Source organism: Oryza glaberrima, chromosome 12, assembly GCF_000147395.1.
Source record: "Oryza glaberrima chromosome 12, OglaRS2, whole genome shotgun sequence".
NCBI classification, from domain to species: domain Eukaryota; kingdom Viridiplantae; phylum Streptophyta; class Magnoliopsida; order Poales; family Poaceae; genus Oryza; species Oryza glaberrima.
This window is the reverse complement of record NC_068337.1, coordinates 4,643,513-4,664,311: the sequence shown is the minus strand read 5'-3', so window position 1 is coordinate 4,664,311 and position 20,799 is coordinate 4,643,513. Positions and strand designations below refer to the sequence as shown.

Here is a 20,799-nt window from a genome sequence, read left to right as displayed (position 1 = left end):
ATAAACCAAAGGGCTTTTCAAAAAACTCCCACCATGCATGCCTCATCTCAGCCATCCATGCCTGATCGGACGGCGGGAATAAAAGGGGTGACGTGGCCCGCGCCTCCATTGCCCCAGTCCACCACCCTTAATATTCCCCAATGACGATTAGGTCTGACCTATTATGTGAAAGCAATATGACGGTGTTAAAATAAATAAAAATACTATTTATGCCCTTGCTTTTTCTTAAAAAATGATTCAATGCAGTTTTGTGCACTTTAGTGTATACAAAATTACACCGAGCAAAATTTATATGGCACAAATTTGTGTCCACTCAAAATAAGAAAAATAAAAATAGATGTCAAAAAGAAACACCATTACGAAGCAAGCAAATATCTTCAACAGAAGCACAAGTATATCCGCCGAATCGGATTAGGATCCTCTGCCTTCACACCGTGAAGGCACCAGCGTGCAGTCAAGATCTACCGTCGAAGACAATCCAACGGTTCACGTGCACACCCACTCGATTTAACCAACGAAACATGCCCATCAGAGCCCATGGAAGCCCAGCAACTGGCAGCACATGCACTTGCAAATGAAGCGGCGTCATCGCCTCCGCCGCCGCGGTAGTGCAACGATTCAACATGCTTGTTGCCTGATATTTGGAACACTATTACAATTACAAAGCAGAGCAATGCATGTATTCCATTTGACCATGCAGCAACCAAAGCATGCATTCCATCAGGCAATTCATGAGTTTCAGTTAATATCAATCACTGCAAAGTATGATGGAGTTTCAAGCTACATCATAAATTAAAATATATTGTGATTAGTGCATAGGATCTGACTGGCAAGAACAATGCCCTGGAATAGATCCCCCTAGCTAAAATAAGTCTTCAGTACACAGGTCACTGATACTTGGGCACTGCAAAAGTGAAGAATAGCAAAATAAAAACTTAGAAACATTAGTCATTTAATTTATACTTTTAGATTATGATCAAGATTACCATCAACAATTGAGTGAAGGTATTTATGACCCCATATTGTTCAAAGTCTTTATTGTTGTTTCCTGAAGTATTATCTTTTGCAGCTTGTGCATCCAGACCATCATTTCCAGCCTCCTGTCGCTGGAAAGAGAACATAACTCAAAATAAAATTTACTCCAGATCACATTAGAAGCAGTGAAAATTGGAACTAAAATATAGCACTAGAATGAAATCGTCATTAGGAAATACCTTGGTTTTTTTCCCTTGTGATGTAGTTGTACCCTTTTTTTTTCTCCTCACCCTTCTCTTCTTATCAAACCATGTTCTTGTCCTCTTTGAAGCTCTAGAGTGAACTTCTTTCTTTTTCAGACGTGCATTAGTAAGTGAAACATTTGATGGCTGAATATCCACAGTGGTTGTACATGGATCCCCTGAAGTAGTGTCTAGACTTGCAGCCATTTTGTTTTCAACTTGCTTAGCGAGGATGTTAAGTGTGTTGTCTACCAATAAACAGCATTCCGGTGAACTAGCTGCTTCATTTGCCAAAATAAGAAATTTGTGAGTGAGATATTTGTAACGAAGCATAGCATTGAAACGTGGATTTTCAACTATGCTTCTTCCTTGGTTATCCTGAATACTTCCATGGCGTGCTTCATGTGTCCATCGTTTTAACACATGATGTGTTGGTAGTGACTTGATATTCATCAAATCAAGAACTTTCAAAGCATGACTACACAATATTCCAATCCTGATAAATTGGCCACAGCTACATAAAGCTGTTTGTTCTGATGGATTACCAATAACTTTGTACTCCTCTTCAAATGCTAAATCCTCATCTCTAATTGTGATTAGATATTCATTATCTCCATCCAACACTCTAGCACAAGCTGCCATGGAATGTTCATATTCAGCTTGGAAAGCTTCAAATATAATGGGTGTGTACAATTTGCTTGCTTGCAACAATATGGGTGTCCTCATTTTAATTCTAGACAACTTTTTCATTGACTCAAATAGGGAATTCAATTCCTTATCTCTTTTTAATTGCACTACCCTTTCAAAATGATTTAGAAACCGAATGATATCAAAATCAGATTTGAAATGGTCCTTTAAGTCACTATTCAGACTCTCACTTAATTGTGTGCTTCTCATTCCCAATGTGTAGACATCATTCATATAACATTCAGCCCACTTTTCTTTGAACTTATAGATACTATCTAACCAAGTTTGTTTGTGCATCTTGCTTCTCATGGTGTCAAATGTTTCTTCAAAGTCTGCCATATCCTCATACTCAAACATACATGCGCTAAAATCAGATAGAATACTTGAGCCTTCATTCTCCTGTTGAGACAAATGCTTGATAGCATTCTCCATTATGTGAAAGGTGCATAATCCATGCCATGATTCTGTGAATACTTCTTCAACCGCTTTCCCCATTGCACTATCTTGGTCTGTATAAATTGTTTGAGGTTGCTTGCCATTATGTGCTTTTAAAAAAGTCTCAAACAACCACTTGAAGGACTCAAATGTTTCATCATACATAAGAGCTGCACCAAAAATTACCGTCTCTCTAAAGTGATTGAATCCAACAAAGACACCAAAAGGCCTATACTCCTTGTTTGTTCCAAATGTAGTATCAAAAGTGATAACATCACCAAAGCGTGCATAGTCTACAATCATTTTAGCATCAGCCCAAAATATATTTGCTATTTGCTCATCACAGTCCATTTTGCAAAGCATATTGGAATGAAGGGTTCTCAGCAATTTTGTCTTGAAAATATTTCAGCATACTTCCTGCTTGACCATATGCCATCTCACGTTGTCGCTTGGTACGCAAATAATTTCTGTGGTGTCACGAAGGATGTAGCTAAGATTAAATGATCCACCAACTTGACAACTAGCTAACTCATGTGTGGCTTTTGGTCCAATTCCGAAGTCATCAGCTGTTTCAATTTCAAAAGCTTGCAAATCTGAAATGTTCCTTTCTGATGACATCAAGTGGAATGTTTCTGGTGGATAAAGGTTGTGATTGTGTTCTAGAACAAGATCAGTCACTTCATAATTTTCCACCCCTCGGTCTAGTACAAGGCCTATCCATACTTCACAACCGGTTCTAGTCTCAGCTCGAGGACACTTTATTAGATGATCTCTCTTATCTTGTTTTCGATGACCCTCTTTCGCGCATACATATCTAAATGATCTAACATTACCATCAGATTTCCTCTTATTTGCGTACCTCTTTCTAACTTCAAAACCAGTGTTACCTCCATAGGCTTTCCAAAACTCCCGAGCCTCCACCTCGTCCTTAAACTTCATGCCAAGTTGAGGTACTGAACTAGGAAGCATCCCTTCTCTAAAAAAATCATGAGTAGATTATTAGTACAGTACAAAAATGCAATCATGCTTGAAAAACAACCTTGAAATCTTAGTATGATTTACCTGATGGACTCATGTTGCTCTCCATCGGTTTTTTCTTCCATCTCACGAGTAGAAAATAATCAATCTCGACTGGCAATGATGTGTCTTCAAAAGATATCCTTTTCCATGCCTTGATGCTTCAGCTGATTGCTTGTAGCAAGTCTCGTTGCATATGAGGAGAGGGAAAGATTATTGGAGGAAGGGAAGATGGAGAGTCTCTGTATTTTCCGGCGCCAAAACAGGGCAGTTTTCCCTCCACAACCCTATTAACGCGCTCAATTTCGCGCCATTTAGTTACTCTAGTATAAGCTGCCAGTTTTTGGGCTTCCAAGGCTGTGATGGGCTGGTTTCGTTGGCTAGATGGGCTGGTTTCGTTGGCTGTTGAGTGGGTATACACGTGAGCCGTTGGATTCGCTTGGACGGTGGATATTACTTGACTGCACGCTGGTGAAGGCAGAGGATCCTAATCTGGTGAGCTGTTGCCGACCGCCTCCACCTACCACTAGGACCACGCCGTCGCTAGTCTCGCCGGCCAGATCCACCACACCAGCGGCCAGATCTGCCGCGCCGCTATCCAGGACCACATCCCCGACTGCTATCCCAGGGGCCACCTCTCTGCGTCACCCCGCCGACCTCGCCAGCAGCGTCGACTCCACCGGTCAGCACTTCCTCCCGTAGCCACCGCTCCCTACGCTCCGGCCACCGTCCGCCTCACCTCCCTCCATGCACCGCCGCCGCCGATGCTCCCTCCATGCACCGCCGCCGCCAATGCTCCCTCCGCATGCCGCTGTTACCGCTCTTGCCGGGCGCCGCCACTCCCTCCACCCCGAGCACCGTCCACCACTAGGGATGCAAGTGGACATAAAAACCCGTTTGCTAGTCTATTTTTTCTATGGTAATACAAAATTTAGAAAAAAATTGAACTAGAACTCTAGAAGTAGAATAAGCGGGACAAAAAAAAAAAAAGCCCGCTTGCCTGCTCCGCTTGACCACCACCCCTCCCTCCGTGCCGACCTTCTGTTATGAATGGGTCTGCACTGGATGAGAAGAAATTTGGGGATAGGTTGTGTGTGGGTTAGGGGCATTTTGGTCATTTTGACTTGAAAATACATTTGTTTTATTTTTTATAAATGAAACCCTGACGGCGTAAGGAAAGCAGGGTCAAACGGTATCTCCAATTTTGAAAAACGGGATCAAATAAGCAAACTTAAAAAAGTGAGGTCATATAGTAGTTATGCTTCAGAATAGGGTCAAATAAGCAATTGCCCCTCCTCTTTTCCTCTTTCGTAGAGGGCAACGCATTACACATCACAGCGCCGCCGCTGCCGCTGACCCGCTGCCGCAGTGCGGTACCCACCGGTGGGGGATCCATCTTCTTTTGTATCGAAATCTAGCGCTAGCCTCTTGTCCTGGTTTCTTGGTGAAGGGCTTCCTTGGATTGGATTAGCTCTCATGAACCTTGTTTTTTTTTTTTTTTTTTTTTTTTTGCTTCTTGTAGGCAAGGAGAAGCCATCATGGAGCATGGGTCGGTGACGGACTCGACAGCCTCGACGTTCTCCATCGTGGAGGAGGATCACACGCTCGCCAACTCCGTTAGATTTGTTCTTAATCAGGAGTGCGTGCAAGTTCCTCCTTTAATAGATGTGTTTGTGTTAACCAAGCAAGACTCTTTTAGATTTTGTGGTGTTGACATCAAGAGATTGTGGTTGCCACTTGAAGTGCAGTCGAAGTTGTTCGTACTGTAGAAATTTAGATATTTTGATGCGGTTGCTGAGTTGTTAGATTGGAACAACTGGGGTTTGTGTTATGTAATAACCAAAAATCCACACCATTGTTTAGTTTAAATCCAGATTGGAACACTCAGAACTAGAATAAGAATTACCTACTATGAGTGCAGAATTATATGTTGAGTTGCTTGTATTCCCTCGCAACTACAACTTAATTAATATAACACAAAATAGACGTAAAGAACTATTTGTTCTCGCCAATATTTGTGGCTGCTTGTGACTGGTTAGGAAAATCGATTCTTCTTTGGGGAACTGCTGATCCGTTTTAGGTCCTGTTGGAGACAGTTTTTTGCGCGGATTATTGACGTGGATTGTTTGCTTGATTAATGCAATAAGTTAATATTTTGAAACATAAACTTCATAAATAGCTTAGAACAAGTGGTCTAAACAATGCAGTAGAAGATTTTTTTTTTTGAGAAATCATATTTTAGCATTGATCAAATAATCCATGGCAAAAATCTGGGTGCATGCGACTCGTTAGCAAAATCGTATGAAATGGTATTTCACTGTGTCTTAGAGATTGCTCAGTAAGTAAAATAAGTTATTCGTGGTTTATTATAACTTGGGCATATTTTCCCTTGTATGATGGTGACTGATAGCTAAGCTTTCGCATGCAATAATTCATGTTCCTTACTGATTTGATAATAATGGCAGCAAGCAAGCAACTCCTGGGCTTCCTAGGAAATGATATGATATCTGTTGCTCCTGTGTATTTAACAAATAACAACTTGGAATGTTAAGGAGGTACTGATTTATGTATAGTTGGATCAGCTCTCAATAAGTAAATAAGTTTTTTTTCAGACAACTATAGTAATCATTGCTGTTTTCAAAATCAACTTGAGTTTTTCTATGAATTGAGTAAGCCTTGATGTATAAGAACTTCTCTTTGTGACTGTCCCTTCTTTATGTTGCTACAGCCCAAGGGTAGCATTCCGTGGATATGTTTTGTGGCAGCTTGTGAGTTTTGACTGATTAGGAAACTTAGTTCTTTGGGTCATCCCTGATATGTTTTTGTATGAAATGATGTTTCTTAGAGGCTATCATCAGTAAATTAAACATATTTCTCATGGTTTATCATAACTAGGCATATTTTCTGGTGTATGATGGTGATTGATAGCTTAATCTTTGGCATGCAGCAGTTCATGTTCCTTGTTGATTTGATAATAATAGCAGCAAACAACAACTCCTGAGGTACCATAGGAAATGCTATAATATCTGCTGGTCATGCATATTTAACAAATAACAACTTGGAATGTTAATTAGGTATTGCATTATGTGTAGTTGGATCAGCTCTCAATAAGTAAAATAGTAAATGAGGTTTTAGGTAATGGTTCAGGCTTCAGACAACGGTAGTAATCATTGCAATCTTCAAAATTAACTTGTGTTTTTCAATGAATTGGGTATAAACCTGATGTATAAGATCTTCTCATTGTAATTGTCTCTTCTTTATGTTGTTACAGCCCAAGGGTAGCATTCTGTGGATACAGTATCCCTCATCCTGCTGACAACAAAGTCAACATAAGAGTTCAGACTACAGGTACTATCATATAGTGGGTGATCAAAATTGTCCCATTTCTTTTGATTGTCAGTGCATATCGAATGGGCCTTATATGATTATATCAATATTCACTTTCTTTGTATAATGGAATATATATTCATCGCATGAAGCTGCAAGAATTCCAAACAGTTTTTTTTCTTTTTTTGACTACTCAGTCATGTGTATCAGCTGGTGTGTACATATTTATTATATTATTGTGGAGAGCAATTATAACTAAATAGTACAGCTTCTGTTCTTATGGTTGAATGTGTAGCACATCTAATCTTATTAATGAATAATGTTGTTGTATTGGTAGTTTCCCTCCAAATTATTAGCAGATATTCCAAATATCGAAGGGATGGCTATTGTTCTTCCCTGTCATTTTACAATTTAAAACTCTTCTGCACCATTGCCTTCGACAAATGTTTGATCTTTGATGCCTTCCTGATGTATGATGTATATGTTGGCAGGAGACCCAGCAAAGGATGTTCTGAAAGACTCTTTGCAGGATTTGATGGTGATGTGCCAGCATGTAAGGGGGACATTTGACACGGCAGTGACTCAATTTCGGCAGAACAATCCTACAGGCATGAACATCGATCAGAACAAAAAGAAGTAGCTTCTGGGTGGTCTTCGCTGCATGGCAACAATTTGCCCAGACATTCGCTGCATGGCAACAATTAGTTGGTCTATTTGATATGAATGCTCCTTATATCCATTGTAAGAAATGCTATTATAACACAATGGGACTTGCATTCATACTTCAGTTTTCATGGTCAATGGACATCTCGGTCATTTATCCTGTTTAGCGATGTATGTTGCCTGGATAACATTTTTTTTTTTACAAATGAACATTGAATTAAAATCAACTACGGATAAAGCGACAGGACTGCCAAAAACCTATATGTTTCACTATCTCCAATATACAGTAATTTTTATTTATTATCTTAATACTAATTTGCGTTCATAGCAACAACCATTTGCTAGTATTTGAAGTTCAAGGTTTATACCAATAGCTGGAACAACCAATAGTTGCAGCTTAGATCGTTTCTCTTTCTCTTTTGTTCTGTGGTTCTAAATTCAGTTAATTTGAACTAAGTATTCTACTCCGATATGCGAAAAACTTCATCAAACCACAGATGTTTCAAATAATCTGACTAACTGATGTTTAACTTGAATCATGAGTAGTTTAAAAAAGTCAGCAGTGAAATGGGACCAATCTAGACGAAATGTCGAACAATACTATTAATATAGTAGATGGGCGATTAACATTATCACCCAACGTAACACAGAATACAAGCAGATAGGAGACAATCTAAAGTAAATTAAGTGATAGCATACTTCCTGGCCCAAAAAGATATATAACAGCTTATTTTTCATATGAACACGATGTGCCTTATCAGATATGACACTGCGTTCCGAATAACTTGGTATTACAGGAGTCAATACACAGTTCAAAGACATGAGAGAACTACAACATGCTTCAACAGCACTAAGCTTTTATTGAATGTGCTGCATACAGTTCTCCAAGATGTGACAGAATTAATCTCAACACTTCTCACATTCTCCAAGATGCTTCATGTCCTTGTGTGCCGGCTGCCGAACTATTAGAAGCAACACATGGTGTGTAATAATGAGGATTTGAAATAACAAATGAAACAAAGACTGAATGAATGAATTAGAACCTTGTTTCAAACTGACTAGGAAGCAAGAAAAGCTTCAAGCTGCAAATAGACCCTAAACACCTCCGACTGGTCTAGCATCAAAACAATGGATATGAGATGAGGATGACCGTCAGGTGCAAATTCCGAATGAAATAAGGATTGGATCCATAGTTACTAAGCCTTTCCAGCTCTATTCATCATTGGATGTGATTCCAGGTTCATCGTCGCTGCTCCCCTCCTGATGCAACTAATGACCACAAATAGTGGTATGACAGGGATAGCAAAGCTATGTGAAACTCACAGAATCATAAGCTGGGGGAAAGAATCCTAAATGCGAAGGCCTGGAACAGCATCACGCCCTGAGTTGGGATCGCCGTGTTTTAGAGACATGTTTGCAAATTGTGAATCGAGGTCTCTGCTGTTACTACGACTGTGGGTAGGACCCTGCTGCTGTGGTATGTGCTGCTGCTGTTGCTGTTGCTGAAACAATGATCTGAGACGGCCAATTTCCCGTTCAAACATCTCCTGTTGAACTGTAGAAAGGAGTTCAGATGATCAGTCATTTAATCATTTCCAACCAGAACAATTTCAAAATTAAAACTTGATGAAGAAATACAATGCAACTGGTTTACTATCATTAAAAAGAAAATGCCCAGATAATCTCAATGTTTCTTGCTACGGTGGAAATATTGTAATTTTCTGTTGAAACATCATGCTCAGGTTATGAGCCTTTGATATGATACATGCATTGATTGTAAGATGGCATAGAGGATTTTTGGTTGTCACATACTCCCTCCATCGATTTACATAGTGTGCATTCTGATCCGGCAGGACCAGCACATAGATTTAGAAAGTTCTAAGATATAAAGTATTATTACCAAAGAGAATGACTAAAGCGTGGAGTACCCTTCTATTAAGTTCTTTGGTAAGATGAGATAGATTTTTTTTCTGTGATTAGTCAGACGGGAATGCTCAGAAAGATAATAAAATCAATACGTGCAAGAGAGAGGAAACAACATTAACTACACATGCACAAATTTATATTTTTTCCAAACCAAATAGGCCTTACAAGAATCAGAAGGAAACATCATAATTCACTCTAATATAATAGAAAGAAAACTAAAAACATCGATTGGCAAAAGAAAGCATTGCAATAAAATTACTCCTGTGAGAGAATATAGAAGGGAGATATCATACTTACAGCGTTTAATTAGGTGTTCCTGAGATAGACTCTCAAGCCGTTGTTTCAAGGCTTTATTCTCCAAATCTAACATGATATTTTGTTGACCAAGAAAATCCATCTCAGCAGAAACTTCTACACCCTCTGTCTGCAAACATTTGAAACAACCATTTTTAAACATTAAGGTAAAGCAAACTTGTAAAAGAAAGCATTAAAGCAGTTCCTTGCAATAAGGTCACCTGTAAAGCTTGAACTCTTCTCTCGAGCTCTGCAATGTACTGGAGCTTTCTAACACGAGACCTCTGAGCATACTGCCTGAAATGGGTAGTTGGGAGCAATTTGTTAAATGCATATGACATGATGTTCAAGATATACCAGTAAAACTCTGCACAATGTCAAGAATCGATTCAAACAGTTCATCCTTTCAATGGAGCTGTCAACATAAGATGTTTTGACACCAGAGAGTTTGGCGAACATGCAGATATGCAGCTTGTGTGCATTCAGGGATTGATGGATGTACTAGACTTACAAATTGCAAGTAAAGGCAACTGTGTAGCAGGGTAAATTCAATCTGATTAAGATTTCAAACAAACTTTAGATTGGTCATATGCAATTGAGCATTCAACATATAAAAAGCACGAGTTTTGAATTGGTTCAATAACTATTAGGTTGATACTACTATCCTGACCATCACTTTTATTTGATCACATGGCTCACATTAAGAGTTACCCCTAAATCCCTCCTGAGCAATTAGTTTGCTCTTAATATTTATTTCTATCCATATATAAAGCACTGCTTAATGTTTTTATTATGAATGGAAAGTTTCTGCTGTATGAATTATGATATAACATAATTGTTACTATCATGGTGCTCATTTAATTTCCATTGGAAAAACTTAAATTTGTTTACACGACGGTGTTGAGCTTCGTTACTCCTATGATTTAATTCGGATCTTACTTTCCTTGATAGTTTGCTCTAATTGCCATACGAATTTCTTAATATGTCTTCAGATCCATTGAACACAGTACGCCGGGTCAAGTTGCCTTCGGGAGCATCCTAATCCCTCAAGTGCAGAATGCAGCAGATCTTTGCTGCAGTCGCCGCTACTACATTTCTCACAGAAAGTCCCTACGGCCGTCATCTCATTCTGACGGCCATGCTCACTGGTTACCATAACTGTCCTACTTTAGGCATCACTACAGTGGCACAGTGGGCAATTGTGGCGTGGCAGAGTAAAGCTGCAACCGTGTTGCAGTTCATGGCGAGATTGCAAAAGGGTGGGTATAGCATCACAAATTGTCTTTTTTGCGTATGATGTGAAGATAACAGCCAACAAGTTGATCAATTTCAGTGTTTCAAAACAAGGTCTACAAGGCCACATACAAGGAACAGATGCCTCAACCTTGTGCCGCATAAGCCACATAAGCAGCCAAATATGCCGCATAAGCACTACAAGGTGGAGTGACCAGCCAAGGGTGCAAGCGGGCAGCCCCGCAAACCCACTAGAAGTGCTGGGTTTGCGGGCCTGCCCGCTTGCACCCTTAGTGACCGCATAAAACCACTTACTCTTTTTTAAAACATTGATCAATTTTTCTAGCATGTATTGTTTTGTCACAGGATAATTTCACAGCAAGGATCTACCATACTACTACTGTTACAGTACTGGGTTCTTGTTATCTATATATGATTTGCCTTGAAAACAGAGGCTAATTACTAAGGTAAGTATTACCATTGCGTTTTCATGTAGATTAAGACAGCATGTGATCACCAGGACATATAAAACAGCAGTATGATTTTTATTATTGTTTCTTGATGTCGTTTATCTACGCAACTACACAAGAAATTTTCTAATTTCGATGCCTTCGATGATAAATTACTCATTTCTATTGTAGGTTAAAAAATGTTGTTTCTGTGGCTTCCATATATTTACAGGGAATTCTACCTTTAACATTAAACCTTAGTACTATCACAGGTGAGTAACACAATCAAAGACGGCCCAAAGTAGCTATTTCCAAGCATATCAACAGAAATCATGATGCGGAATTGTGTTCGTACTCTATTGTGGATAAAACATGTATCAGATTTCTCTGAAGAGCCTTTTGTAGTTAGTCAATAAAAACTCCAAGTGAAAATACTTGTAAAATTTTCTCCCAAGAAGATTTTATCATACTGTAAGATTGGCGGGGATACCTTTTGGAATTAAATAGCAAATATATTCCATGCATTAAGTTATGCATACTTTAAAATGAAAATAAAGAATTTACTGAAAGTAATTCAATGATATTCCTTAAAGATCTTTGATTTTTTTTATCCATTCAAATTTTGAAAAAACTTTCATAAATGAGAAAGATAGTGCACTCTACTGGTGGGTGTAGAAAATGGGCTTTTATCAAGAGTCAATGTGTGTTGCATATGCATCATGACTAGAAATCTAAAGTTTACAGGTCACTTTTACTTAAATAGAGTGCAAGCTAATATCTTCGGCATTAATTCAATATGCAACCATGTTGTGATCGCCACTAGATACGCCCTGCAGAGTCACAAAACATTGAACCACAACAGTGTTGTTTACAGTGTAGGCTTCAACCAGGGGTTAGAGGTGATTTGATAGCAGTGTATCAAAGGCTCATTCTGCTATTCCAATCACGGATTCATAATGCATGCTTCATTATCAGAATTGGTGTTTCATGAGCATGGATTCCGACAACTGGTCAATCAAACTTTGATTATCAAAGTGATAGCAAATTAGCAATGAGCATGGAATAAAATCGAACTCACTGTTTAGCTCGCTTCGTGTCTGCCTCCGATTGGGAGTGCCTTAGGTGTGCACCCTCTTTCCTCTCTGCTCCCATCCTCTGATCATGAGCTGAATCTCCGGGGCCTTTCCTGTCCACCCCATTCGGCAAAGAACCATGCCCATGATCACCAAATGCGTTTGGTGGACCATGATGGCCACCATTCATCTCCCTCATCGGCACCGGCATACCGCCGCCACCACCACCGCCTTGTCGGAGCATCAGTCTCGAATCCCATGGCCGGCCACCCTGCCCTTGCGGCCGCCCAAACGAGCTTTGTTCCGGGAAGAACTCCGGTACGCCACCCCAAGAACCAACCTGCTGCCCTCCTCCACCTCTTCCCCTCATTCCATCGAACACATTGTCATACATGCCAGCCGCGGCGGCGGAGGCACCGCCGTCGAACAGCGTGAAGGAGTCGCTGGACGACCTGCGGTGGCCGGGGCGGCCGTGCGGCCGCGCCGCCGCCTCGGGCTCGTCGAGCAGGTCCTCCAGCCACGACGGCTGCTCGTCGATGAGGACGCTCTCCGACGACGTGCGCTGGTGGCCGTGCCGGTGGGGCGCGTCCCGCGGCCGCGCGATCGGGCCCAGCTCGGCGTGCGGCGACGGCGACGGCGCCGCCCCCACCGCCGCCGGGAACGGGCTCCGCGGCGGCAGCAATGCCTGCTTCTGAAACCTCGCGTTCGCCATCATGGCGTGCTCAACCTCTGCGCCGAAACAAAATGAAACAAAACGTCAAAAACAATTGCGAAAATTTTGAGGCGCCAGGCACAGATCTCATCTGGGAAGCACCGCAAATGTGCAAAAATCGAATTATTAGGGCAAAAAATTCCCAATAAACACGACAATTTTCGTGGGGACGAAACATTGAATACTCAGAAGAAATGCTCAAGATAGACTAACTAAAAACGGGCATGAAAACAAAAAATCTAATTCAAATCGGATTTTGCTCCAGGAACGTAAAAACAAAATCCATCAAACAGACAAGATAATGGGAAATCTGATGAACAAACAGCGGAATCATCAGATTCCAATTTTCCCAAAACCAAACCAGATCAAGACACCAATCCGTACAAGAATCGCCACATCAAACACGCAAAGAGAAGCGAACAAATCAAAAAGGAAACCCCCACCGATCCAGCCGCGCACTTCGATTCGTACAGGCGGAATCTTAATCCCAAGCTCCAACCCTCGATTTCCTCGGATAGGTACTAATCTCGGAGAGGATTAGGGCACGCGGTTCATCTGTGCATCAGGGAGAGAGGGGAGGCGGAAGCGGATAAATGGAGAAGGAAAACGGGGGAGAGAAAAGTCAAATTAGGGGGAGCTACTACTATTTATAACGGCAACAACAATTCGGATTTTCAACGGCTAGGATTGGATTTAAGCTTCATTTTGGGTTACCCCAATGAGGTAGATCGATCGAATGCTGGCCGTTAGATCGTTCGAGGGAGGGTGGCAGGACACGCAAAAAGGAGAAAATCATTATCACATAATTAATTAAAATTTAATTATTTCAAATTTAAAAAAGGTTTATAGAGCCAGTTTGGTTTGGTGCCGTACTAAAATCTTGATAGTGCCAAAGTTTGGGCAACTTTTGGCACCACCAAATTTGGATGGGAAAAATTTTTATTATCGAAGAGATGTGTAAAATTTGGCACCAATCCAAATAACTAAAACACAATTGAAAATTGCTAATGAATTAGTAGGGCACCAAACCAAACTATTCCACAGTGACTTACATATAGAAGATTTCATCTTACAAAGCTTAATAAAAAATTTTAGATAAAATCTAGTGTATCTTTAATCAGAAACAGTGGCTGTCAAGAAATGCTTTGGATGCTTCCACTTGCGCCCATCCAGATAAAACCAATGTATACATGATTTAAGACTATCCAATGTAGTCTCGCGAGTTCAATCGTATAAATTTGAGCCTCTCTTCGTATGAGTTAAAATTGAAGCATAAAAATTTTAAAAAAGAAGAATTGGGGGCAAATATCTCCAACACCAATTAATTCCACTAGCAAGTTTGTATCATTAAATTCAATTATACTAATATTATAATCTACTTGAGAAAAATGTGATAGCATTATGCGATCGATACTTTAACCTTTAGTTTGAGAAAACAAAAGGCTAATTAAGTTGTAGCTTCACAAGAACTACAATCATTCAAAAAGAAAATAAAGGAATTCATAAAATATTTCGGCGTGCTGAATTTCAGCATGTCAATTAACTAGGGTGACTACGTACATATGTATATAAGCATAAGTTGACTGTCGAAAGTGAGACAACAAAGAATCACGACCACAACCCCAACCCCAAAATGCATAATAATTATAGCAAATTAGATCCACATGTTCCTTCAAGTGATAGAGAAAACGTATTAGTACCAAATTATGTGACGGATATTGTATGAAAATGGGGGTGCATGTTAGGAACGGCAACAGGGTGCAGTGCATGTGCGCCAGCGGGGTGGTGTGTGTGTTTGTGCATGTGCAAAGGCTGTTGCCCGTTGGTGGTACATGTGACCAACACAACACGGGTCGACGCGCTTGTGTCGCACTGTCTCTCTCTGCATGCCAGCTCCAATCGCAACTGCAAAAATAATATACAACCTCCATTTTTAAATAGGTAACACATTTATTTTTTTCATACGTTTGATCATTTATCTTATTTAAAAAATTATGTAATTATAATTTATCTTGTTGTGAGTTGTTTCACCACTTAAAGTATTTTAAAAATAATTTGTAAATTTTATATTATATAAAATTTTTTAAATAAGACGAATCATCAATATATGCTTAAAAGTTAAATATGTGCTTAAAAGTTAACTGTCTGGAAGTGTGAAGGAAGTATATATATGTCCATCACTCGATCTTCACCGATGGCAACAAAAGGACAGCTCCAGATCCAGCTGCAACCTGCAAATGCTGGGTCGGCGCTCGTGCGCTGCATTTATTTTTGTTTTCATCTGTTGCTATTTCGTTTCCTTTTATGTATTTTTCTGAATTTAAGTTGTTGGCGCACAGGTGGATGGATAGATACCTTTGTTTTTGGAAGTTAGTACCAGCTTTTGTATGGTCCCTATGTTTTTCTTACCGGAGAGAAATATAAGGCGCTTTCCTTTTTTTTTTGGCACGGCAAGAAAATTATGGAGGCAGCTGCCCAGCGTCCACTCTAGCACGTCAATGTGTTGTGCCACGTAGACGAAAATGTTTAAGCAATCTTCTTTCTCCGATGATAAAATGGTATGAATAACTGTATAAAAAAGGGTAAAATCTAAACCAAGAAGCCTCTCGATTTAGTGTTAACCAGCGACGAACCAATTATGAGAAAAATTACTGCTACACATGTTAATGTGCGTGCTGTTTTTTTCTCTTAGACATATGTGTCTTTTTCTTCCTTCTTATAAAGTTTTCTCTCAAATTACTTATCCGATTTACAATCCAATTACACCATTGTGTTCGTTACAATTAAATCTTCACAACAAGATCTTACACGATTATATTACGATGAAAAAACATTTATATTTGTAAATTACTTTTATTATATACAAGTTACTTTTATCATATATATAAAAGTTACTTTTAGATTTGACTAAATTACTTCTATACATTCATAATGCTCTAAGTTGATTATTTTTATTATTGTTTTTAGTTAATTCTATATTTTTTGGACTTTATAAATCTTCTCTACACTTTACTTGCAAATTTACTCTACATAGTTTCTTATTTTAGCTCACTCACAATATAATTATTTCTACTACAGAGAGTTACTCCCCCCGTTTCATAATGTAAGTCATTTTAGCATTGTCCATATTTATATAGATGTTAATGAATCTAAGTATAGTTCTAAATTAAAGTTACTTTTTTTTTGTTATAAGTTACTTTTATAATATATGTAAATTACTTTTAAGTTTTACTGAATTTACTTTTATATGTCTAAGAAGTAACTTAGTGAAATCTAGAAGTAATTTAGACATATCATAAAAGTAACTTGTGATTTTTCATCAAAATATAATCATGTGAGATCTTATTGTAAAGATTTAATTGTTACAAACACAACGGTGTAATCGGATTATAAATCGGATGAGTAATTTAAGAGAAACTTCTCTAAGAAGAAAAAAAATACATAGATATTGAGTGTAATAGTAGCTTTTTTTTGAAAAGAATGGTGTCTCTCTTTAGCACTATCCAGCTAGCACTCTCGGTGTAGTTGTGTCCATAAAAAACATTTGAAGAGTGGCTATTTTCTAAAGTAATAAATAATTAAACTCCTCACTTTTCAATGATCATTAGATATTTTGTATGCACACATTTCCAATCTGGGTTCTTTTGGCATACGTGAAGACCGTCATAATTCAGAACAGATAATTGCTATCAGGCCAAACCTTGGGCTGATCCATTCATATTTTTTGGGCTGGGCTTCAAAATACCCGTTTCTTCTGGGGGAATTTTGGGCCCAGATTGCATCAGCCCATCCGGCTTGGTTCCTGGGCCTGCCCCTGATGCGCACAGCCCCTCAAAAGAACAAGCGAGTTGCTCACAATTGGAATAAGTTCTCTGAAGGTCCCTCAGCTTAACAGCGAGATTTTTTGAGGCCCCTTAACCATAAAACCAGAAATGTTACCCCTAAATCACACAAACCGTTCAAAGGAGGTCTCATGGCAGTATATGTGGGTGGTTTCACTGACGTAGCATCTTAGTCAGCAAAAAAAATTTAAAAAAGTGGTTTCACTGACGTGGTTTCGGCCACCTCCGCCGTTGCGACCCCCTCCTCCACCCGCCGTGCTCATCCGGTTGCCTACCGCCGCCCATCGCCGCTCTGCCTGCATCCCGGCGCCGCTCCGCCCACCTCCGTTCTGTCCACAGGCCGTGCTCGCCTGCCGCCGCTCGCCGCCGTGCGGACCTGCCGCCCGCCCATCGCCGCTCCGCCCTCTCTGCCGCCGGCCTCACTCACTGAAGAAGAGAAAGAGAAGAGAAAGAGAAGAAAAGAAAAGAAAAAAAAAAAGTTGTGTAACTGACATGTGGGCTCCACGTACTTTTTTAATTTTTTTTCTGACTAGGATGCCACGTCAGTGAAACCACCCACATATGCTGTCATGGGACCTCCTTTGAATGGTTTATGTGAGTTGAGGGGCATATATTTCTAGTTTTGTGGTTAAGGGACTAAAAAATCTCACTATTAAACTGAGGGACCTCCGGTGAATAATGAAGACACACATCGATCATAGGTTAATTGGATGGATGTAACTAGACAGCTAGTGGTAGCTAGTTTGTCTAAACCAGCTACCACTCCATCTATAAGAGGTACCATCCACCTATACTTCAAATACAGTTTTCTCTTAAACTACTCATCCGATCTACGATCCGATTACACCGTTGTGTTCGTAATAATTAAATCTTTACAACAAGATCTCACATGATTATATTTTGATGAAAAATCACAAATTACTTTTATGATATGTCTAAATTACTTTTAGATTCACTAAGTTATTTCTTAGATATATAAAAGTAAATTCAGTAAAACCTAAAAGTAATTTACATATATTATAGAAGTAACTTAGAACAAAGGTAACTTTAGCATGTCATTTGAAGTAAATCCGTTGTAGAGATAAAAACATGACTCTATCTAGAAATTAAATTAATCAGCACAAATTATGGAATTAACTACAAAAATAATAAAAGTAATCACCTCATAGCATTATGAATGTATAGGAAGTATTTTAATCAAATCTAAAAGTAACTTACTTTTTGTTATAAGTTACTTCTACAATATATGTAAATTACTTTTAGGCTTTACTGAATTTACTTTTATATGTCTAAGAAGTAACTTAGTGAAATCTAAAAGTAATTTAGACATATCATAAAAGTAATTTGTGATTTTTCATTAAAATATAATCATGTGAGATCTTGTTGTAAAGATTTAATTATTATGAACATAACGGTGTAATCGGATGAGTAATTTAAGAGAAAATTTTATTTGAAGCATAGATGATAGGAATATTTTCCCTACTTGCTCAATGGATTAATAGCAACCAAAACTCCTAAAGTACTAGCACGTGGGTGTCTCTGGTTAAGACTAATTGGAGAGGGCTCTCCAATTAGATTTACTGTAATTGGTTCCATTATCCAGCAACAAGGAATCACACAAAGCAAGCAAGCAACAATCGAACGTGCTCACATGCTCTTACAGTCTTACTGGCTTGCTACTCTTGTGACGAACGGCGGCGCATCTTCTCGCGTTGGGATGGACGGCAGACGACGGAAGGTGTTCGCGCTTGGGGGCGGATCGGCGACGTCTTCTGATGCGAGTCTATTTAGACTCATCATGCGCTAGCAGCGTTGCTATCTCAGCTGTGCAAATTAAGCAAGGGGGCTTCTATCAGGCGCAGCAGGGCAGTTGTGTCAAGGATATCAATTAACTTCGAGTTAACTTTTAATCTCGCTAAAAGTTTTCAGTTCTTCGTGTTACCACCATTCACCTTTTTTTTTTATAAGGTTAGCTCTCGTTGTTCGATCCTACAATTTCATCGTGAAAGGTTTATTCTAATTTCTATTTCAAGTTTCTTATTTTTATACTCAAAATTTGATGTTTGTGTGCATCATTGTAGAAATGTCTTTGCCGCTGGCGGTATTACAAAAGAATAAAGACTGTGTTTATGTTTAGTTCACACTGAAGTTTGAAAGTTTGGTTGAAATTGGAACGGTGTGACTGAAAAGTTGTGTGTGTATGAAAGATTTGATGTGACAGAAAGTTGGAAGTTTGGAAAAAAAAAATTGGAACTAAACAGGACCAAAGTGACAATGGGATGGAATAGGCACCACAGATCGGCGGCGGGCTAGTTCCGCATCTCCCCATTCTCATATTTGGCCGCCTATAAGTTGGGGAGCTTCATGAGGGCGGCTGCTCCACGAGATTGCCTAAGTGCAATTTTCTATTGCAGGATTCGTCAGGCAGCGGAAAATCGCTGTACCTGGCAAGATAATTCTGACACCAAAGTTTCTAAGTAGTGTGACACATCTCTGTTGCTACAGAGCGAAGGGGCAAGATTGAAGCACGACAGGAAAAGATCAAAGTTCAGGCTTCGTGTTTTCTATTTTGTTGTTTTCCATTTGTTTATCTCAGTTATGAGATTTGGACTCTAAGCATTCTTATAACCTTTGTTTGCGTATACCTACATGCGAATATAGATGTCGGATTTATATTCATCTATCTATCTATTATCTTATTAAAGTAATAAAAAAGAAGCCACCACGTTTGCTCTCACCGTTTAGAAATTTCCACACTAATCGAAGAAAAAGAAAAAGTAGAGTTCATATAGGAATACAATTTAAAAATAGATGAAATTCGGAATTAAAAATAAGGAATATTGAAAGAGTAGACTGGGTATCCATTTTAGAATTAATTAAAATTCGGAATTAAAAAATATAAAAACTAAAAGTAGAAATTAGAGTCCATATAGAAATACAATTTAGAATTACAAAAAATCAAAATTAAAAATAAACAAGACTGGGAGAAGAGTCGTCTAGCGTCTATATAGGAATACAATTTAGAAATAACTGATATTAAAAAAAATAAGAAATATTGAAAAAGAAGTCTAGAGTCAATATTGGAATACAATTTACCAATAATTGAAATTAAATATTAAAAATAAGAAATATTGAAAGAATATTCTAGAGTCCATATAAAAATACAATTTATAAATAACTAAAATTCAGAGTTAAGAAAAATGAATATTGGAAGAGTAGTCTAGAATCTATATTGGAATAGAATGTATGAATAAAGGAAATTCGAAATTTTAAAAATAAGGAATATTAAAAGATGACTCTTGAGTCCATATAGAAATATAATTTATAATATAATTTGTTAATTCGAAATTAACAGCTATCACGTATATACAATACAATAAAATATCACGCATTTGTTAGTTCAACCCAGAATTTAAAATTATGTTATCATTTTAATATATTTTAATAATAAAATGTGAAAATATTTAAGCTATTATATGAGAAAAAAATCTAACAATACTAGCCGCGCAATATGCGCGGGCCACCATGCTAGTTATCTATACAATAACAACTGCAACCTAATGACCTAAATACTACCTCCGTTTTTTAGTAGATGACGACGTTGACTTTTTTTTCACATGTTTGACCATTTGTCTTATTCAAAAAATTTACGTAATTATAATTTATTTTGTTATGAGTTGTTTTATCATTTATAGTACTTTAAGTGTGATTTATATCTTATGCATTTGTATAAAATTTTTGAATAAGACGAATGGTCAAACATGTGAGAAAACGTCAACAGCGTCATCTATTAAAAAACGGAGGGAGTATATTGATTCAGAGGGCAATAAGTCAACACCCAGTGCTTCTAAAATAAGTAGAGTGGGTTGATTTTTACTGAGTCCCATGTACTCTGCTCTCTTTGCTGCTCCAAGTAAGATTATT

General features: G+C 38.6%; 3 protein-coding genes across 6 annotated transcripts; 1 reads left to right on the top strand and 2 right to left on the bottom strand.

Annotated features, from left to right (window-relative positions):
- Nucleotides 1-652: 652 nt before the first annotated feature.
- Nucleotides 653-3,714, bottom strand: LOC127757044 (protein FAR1-RELATED SEQUENCE 5-like). The gene is made up of 4 exons (XM_052282462.1): nucleotides 3,402-3,714; nucleotides 1,215-3,315; nucleotides 987-1,106; nucleotides 653-904 (listed from the first exon to the last, which is right to left on the bottom strand). The coding sequence occupies exons 2-4, from the start codon at nucleotides 2,700-2,702 to the stop codon at nucleotides 863-865; spliced, it is 1,650 nt and encodes a 549-aa protein (XP_052138422.1). The 5' UTR covers nucleotides 2,703-3,315; nucleotides 3,402-3,714; the 3' UTR covers nucleotides 653-862.
- A 154-nt stretch (nucleotides 3,715-3,868) lies between these two features.
- LOC127757046 (uncharacterized) lies at nucleotides 3,869-7,507 on the top strand. Its single transcript, XM_052282466.1, has 4 exons — nucleotides 3,869-4,038; nucleotides 4,879-4,995; nucleotides 6,628-6,704; nucleotides 7,175-7,507. Exons 2-4 carry the CDS (start codon nucleotides 4,895-4,897, stop codon nucleotides 7,321-7,323), a joined length of 327 nt encoding a protein of 108 aa, XP_052138426.1. The 5' UTR covers nucleotides 3,869-4,038; nucleotides 4,879-4,894; the 3' UTR covers nucleotides 7,324-7,507.
- Nucleotides 7,508-8,183: 676 nt separating this feature from the next.
- On the bottom strand, nucleotides 8,184-13,644 carry LOC127757045 (uncharacterized protein At4g06598-like). Of its 4 annotated transcripts, XR_008013344.1 has the most exons (7): nucleotides 13,477-13,644; nucleotides 12,327-13,050; nucleotides 9,788-9,863; nucleotides 9,570-9,696; nucleotides 8,670-8,901; nucleotides 8,390-8,460; nucleotides 8,184-8,308 (listed from the first exon to the last, which is right to left on the bottom strand). XR_008013344.1 is itself a non-coding variant. In XM_052282464.1 (6 exons), the coding sequence occupies exons 2-5, from the start codon at nucleotides 13,034-13,036 to the stop codon at nucleotides 8,696-8,698; spliced, it is 1,119 nt and encodes a 372-aa protein (XP_052138424.1). In that variant the 5' UTR covers nucleotides 13,037-13,050; nucleotides 13,477-13,644; the 3' UTR covers nucleotides 8,184-8,460; nucleotides 8,670-8,695. The 4 variants fall into 4 exon arrangements, 2 of the variants coding, with proteins under 2 accessions (XP_052138424.1, XP_052138423.1); XR_008013343.1 differs by having other exon boundaries at nucleotides 8,390-8,901; XM_052282464.1 differs by having other exon boundaries at nucleotides 8,184-8,460.
- Nucleotides 13,645-20,799: the final 7,155 nt, after the last annotated feature.

Coding starts and splice junctions, on each gene's coding strand:
- LOC127757044 (XM_052282462.1), bottom strand. CDS start 2,702: ATGCTTTGCAAAATGGACTGTGATGAGCAAATAGCAAATATATTTTGG. Junction 1,107..1,214: donor CACAAGGGAAAAAAACCAAG/GTATTTCCTAAT, acceptor TTCTCTTTCCAG/CGACAGGAGGCTGGAAATGA. Junction 905..986: donor CCTTCACTCAATTGTTGATG/GTAATCTTGATC, acceptor TCACTTTTGCAG/TGCCCAAGTATCAGTGACCT.
- LOC127757046 (XM_052282466.1), top strand. CDS start 4,895: ATGGAGCATGGGTCGGTGACGGACTCGACAGCCTCGACGTTCTCCATC. Junction 4,996..6,627: donor AGATTTGTTCTTAATCAGGA/GTGCGTGCAAGT, acceptor ATGTTGTTACAG/CCCAAGGGTAGCATTCTGTG. Junction 6,705..7,174: donor CATAAGAGTTCAGACTACAG/GTACTATCATAT, acceptor ATATGTTGGCAG/GAGACCCAGCAAAGGATGTT.
- LOC127757045 (XM_052282463.1), bottom strand. CDS start 13,036: ATGATGGCGAACGCGAGGTTTCAGAAGCAGGCATTGCTGCCGCCGCGG. Junction 9,864..12,326: donor GACACGAAGCGAGCTAAACA/GTGAGTTCGATT, acceptor TACCCATTTCAG/GCAGTATGCTCAGAGGTCTC. Junction 8,902..9,569: donor GGAACACCTAATTAAACGCT/GTAAGTATGATA, acceptor TCCTTTCTACAG/TTCAACAGGAGATGTTTGAA.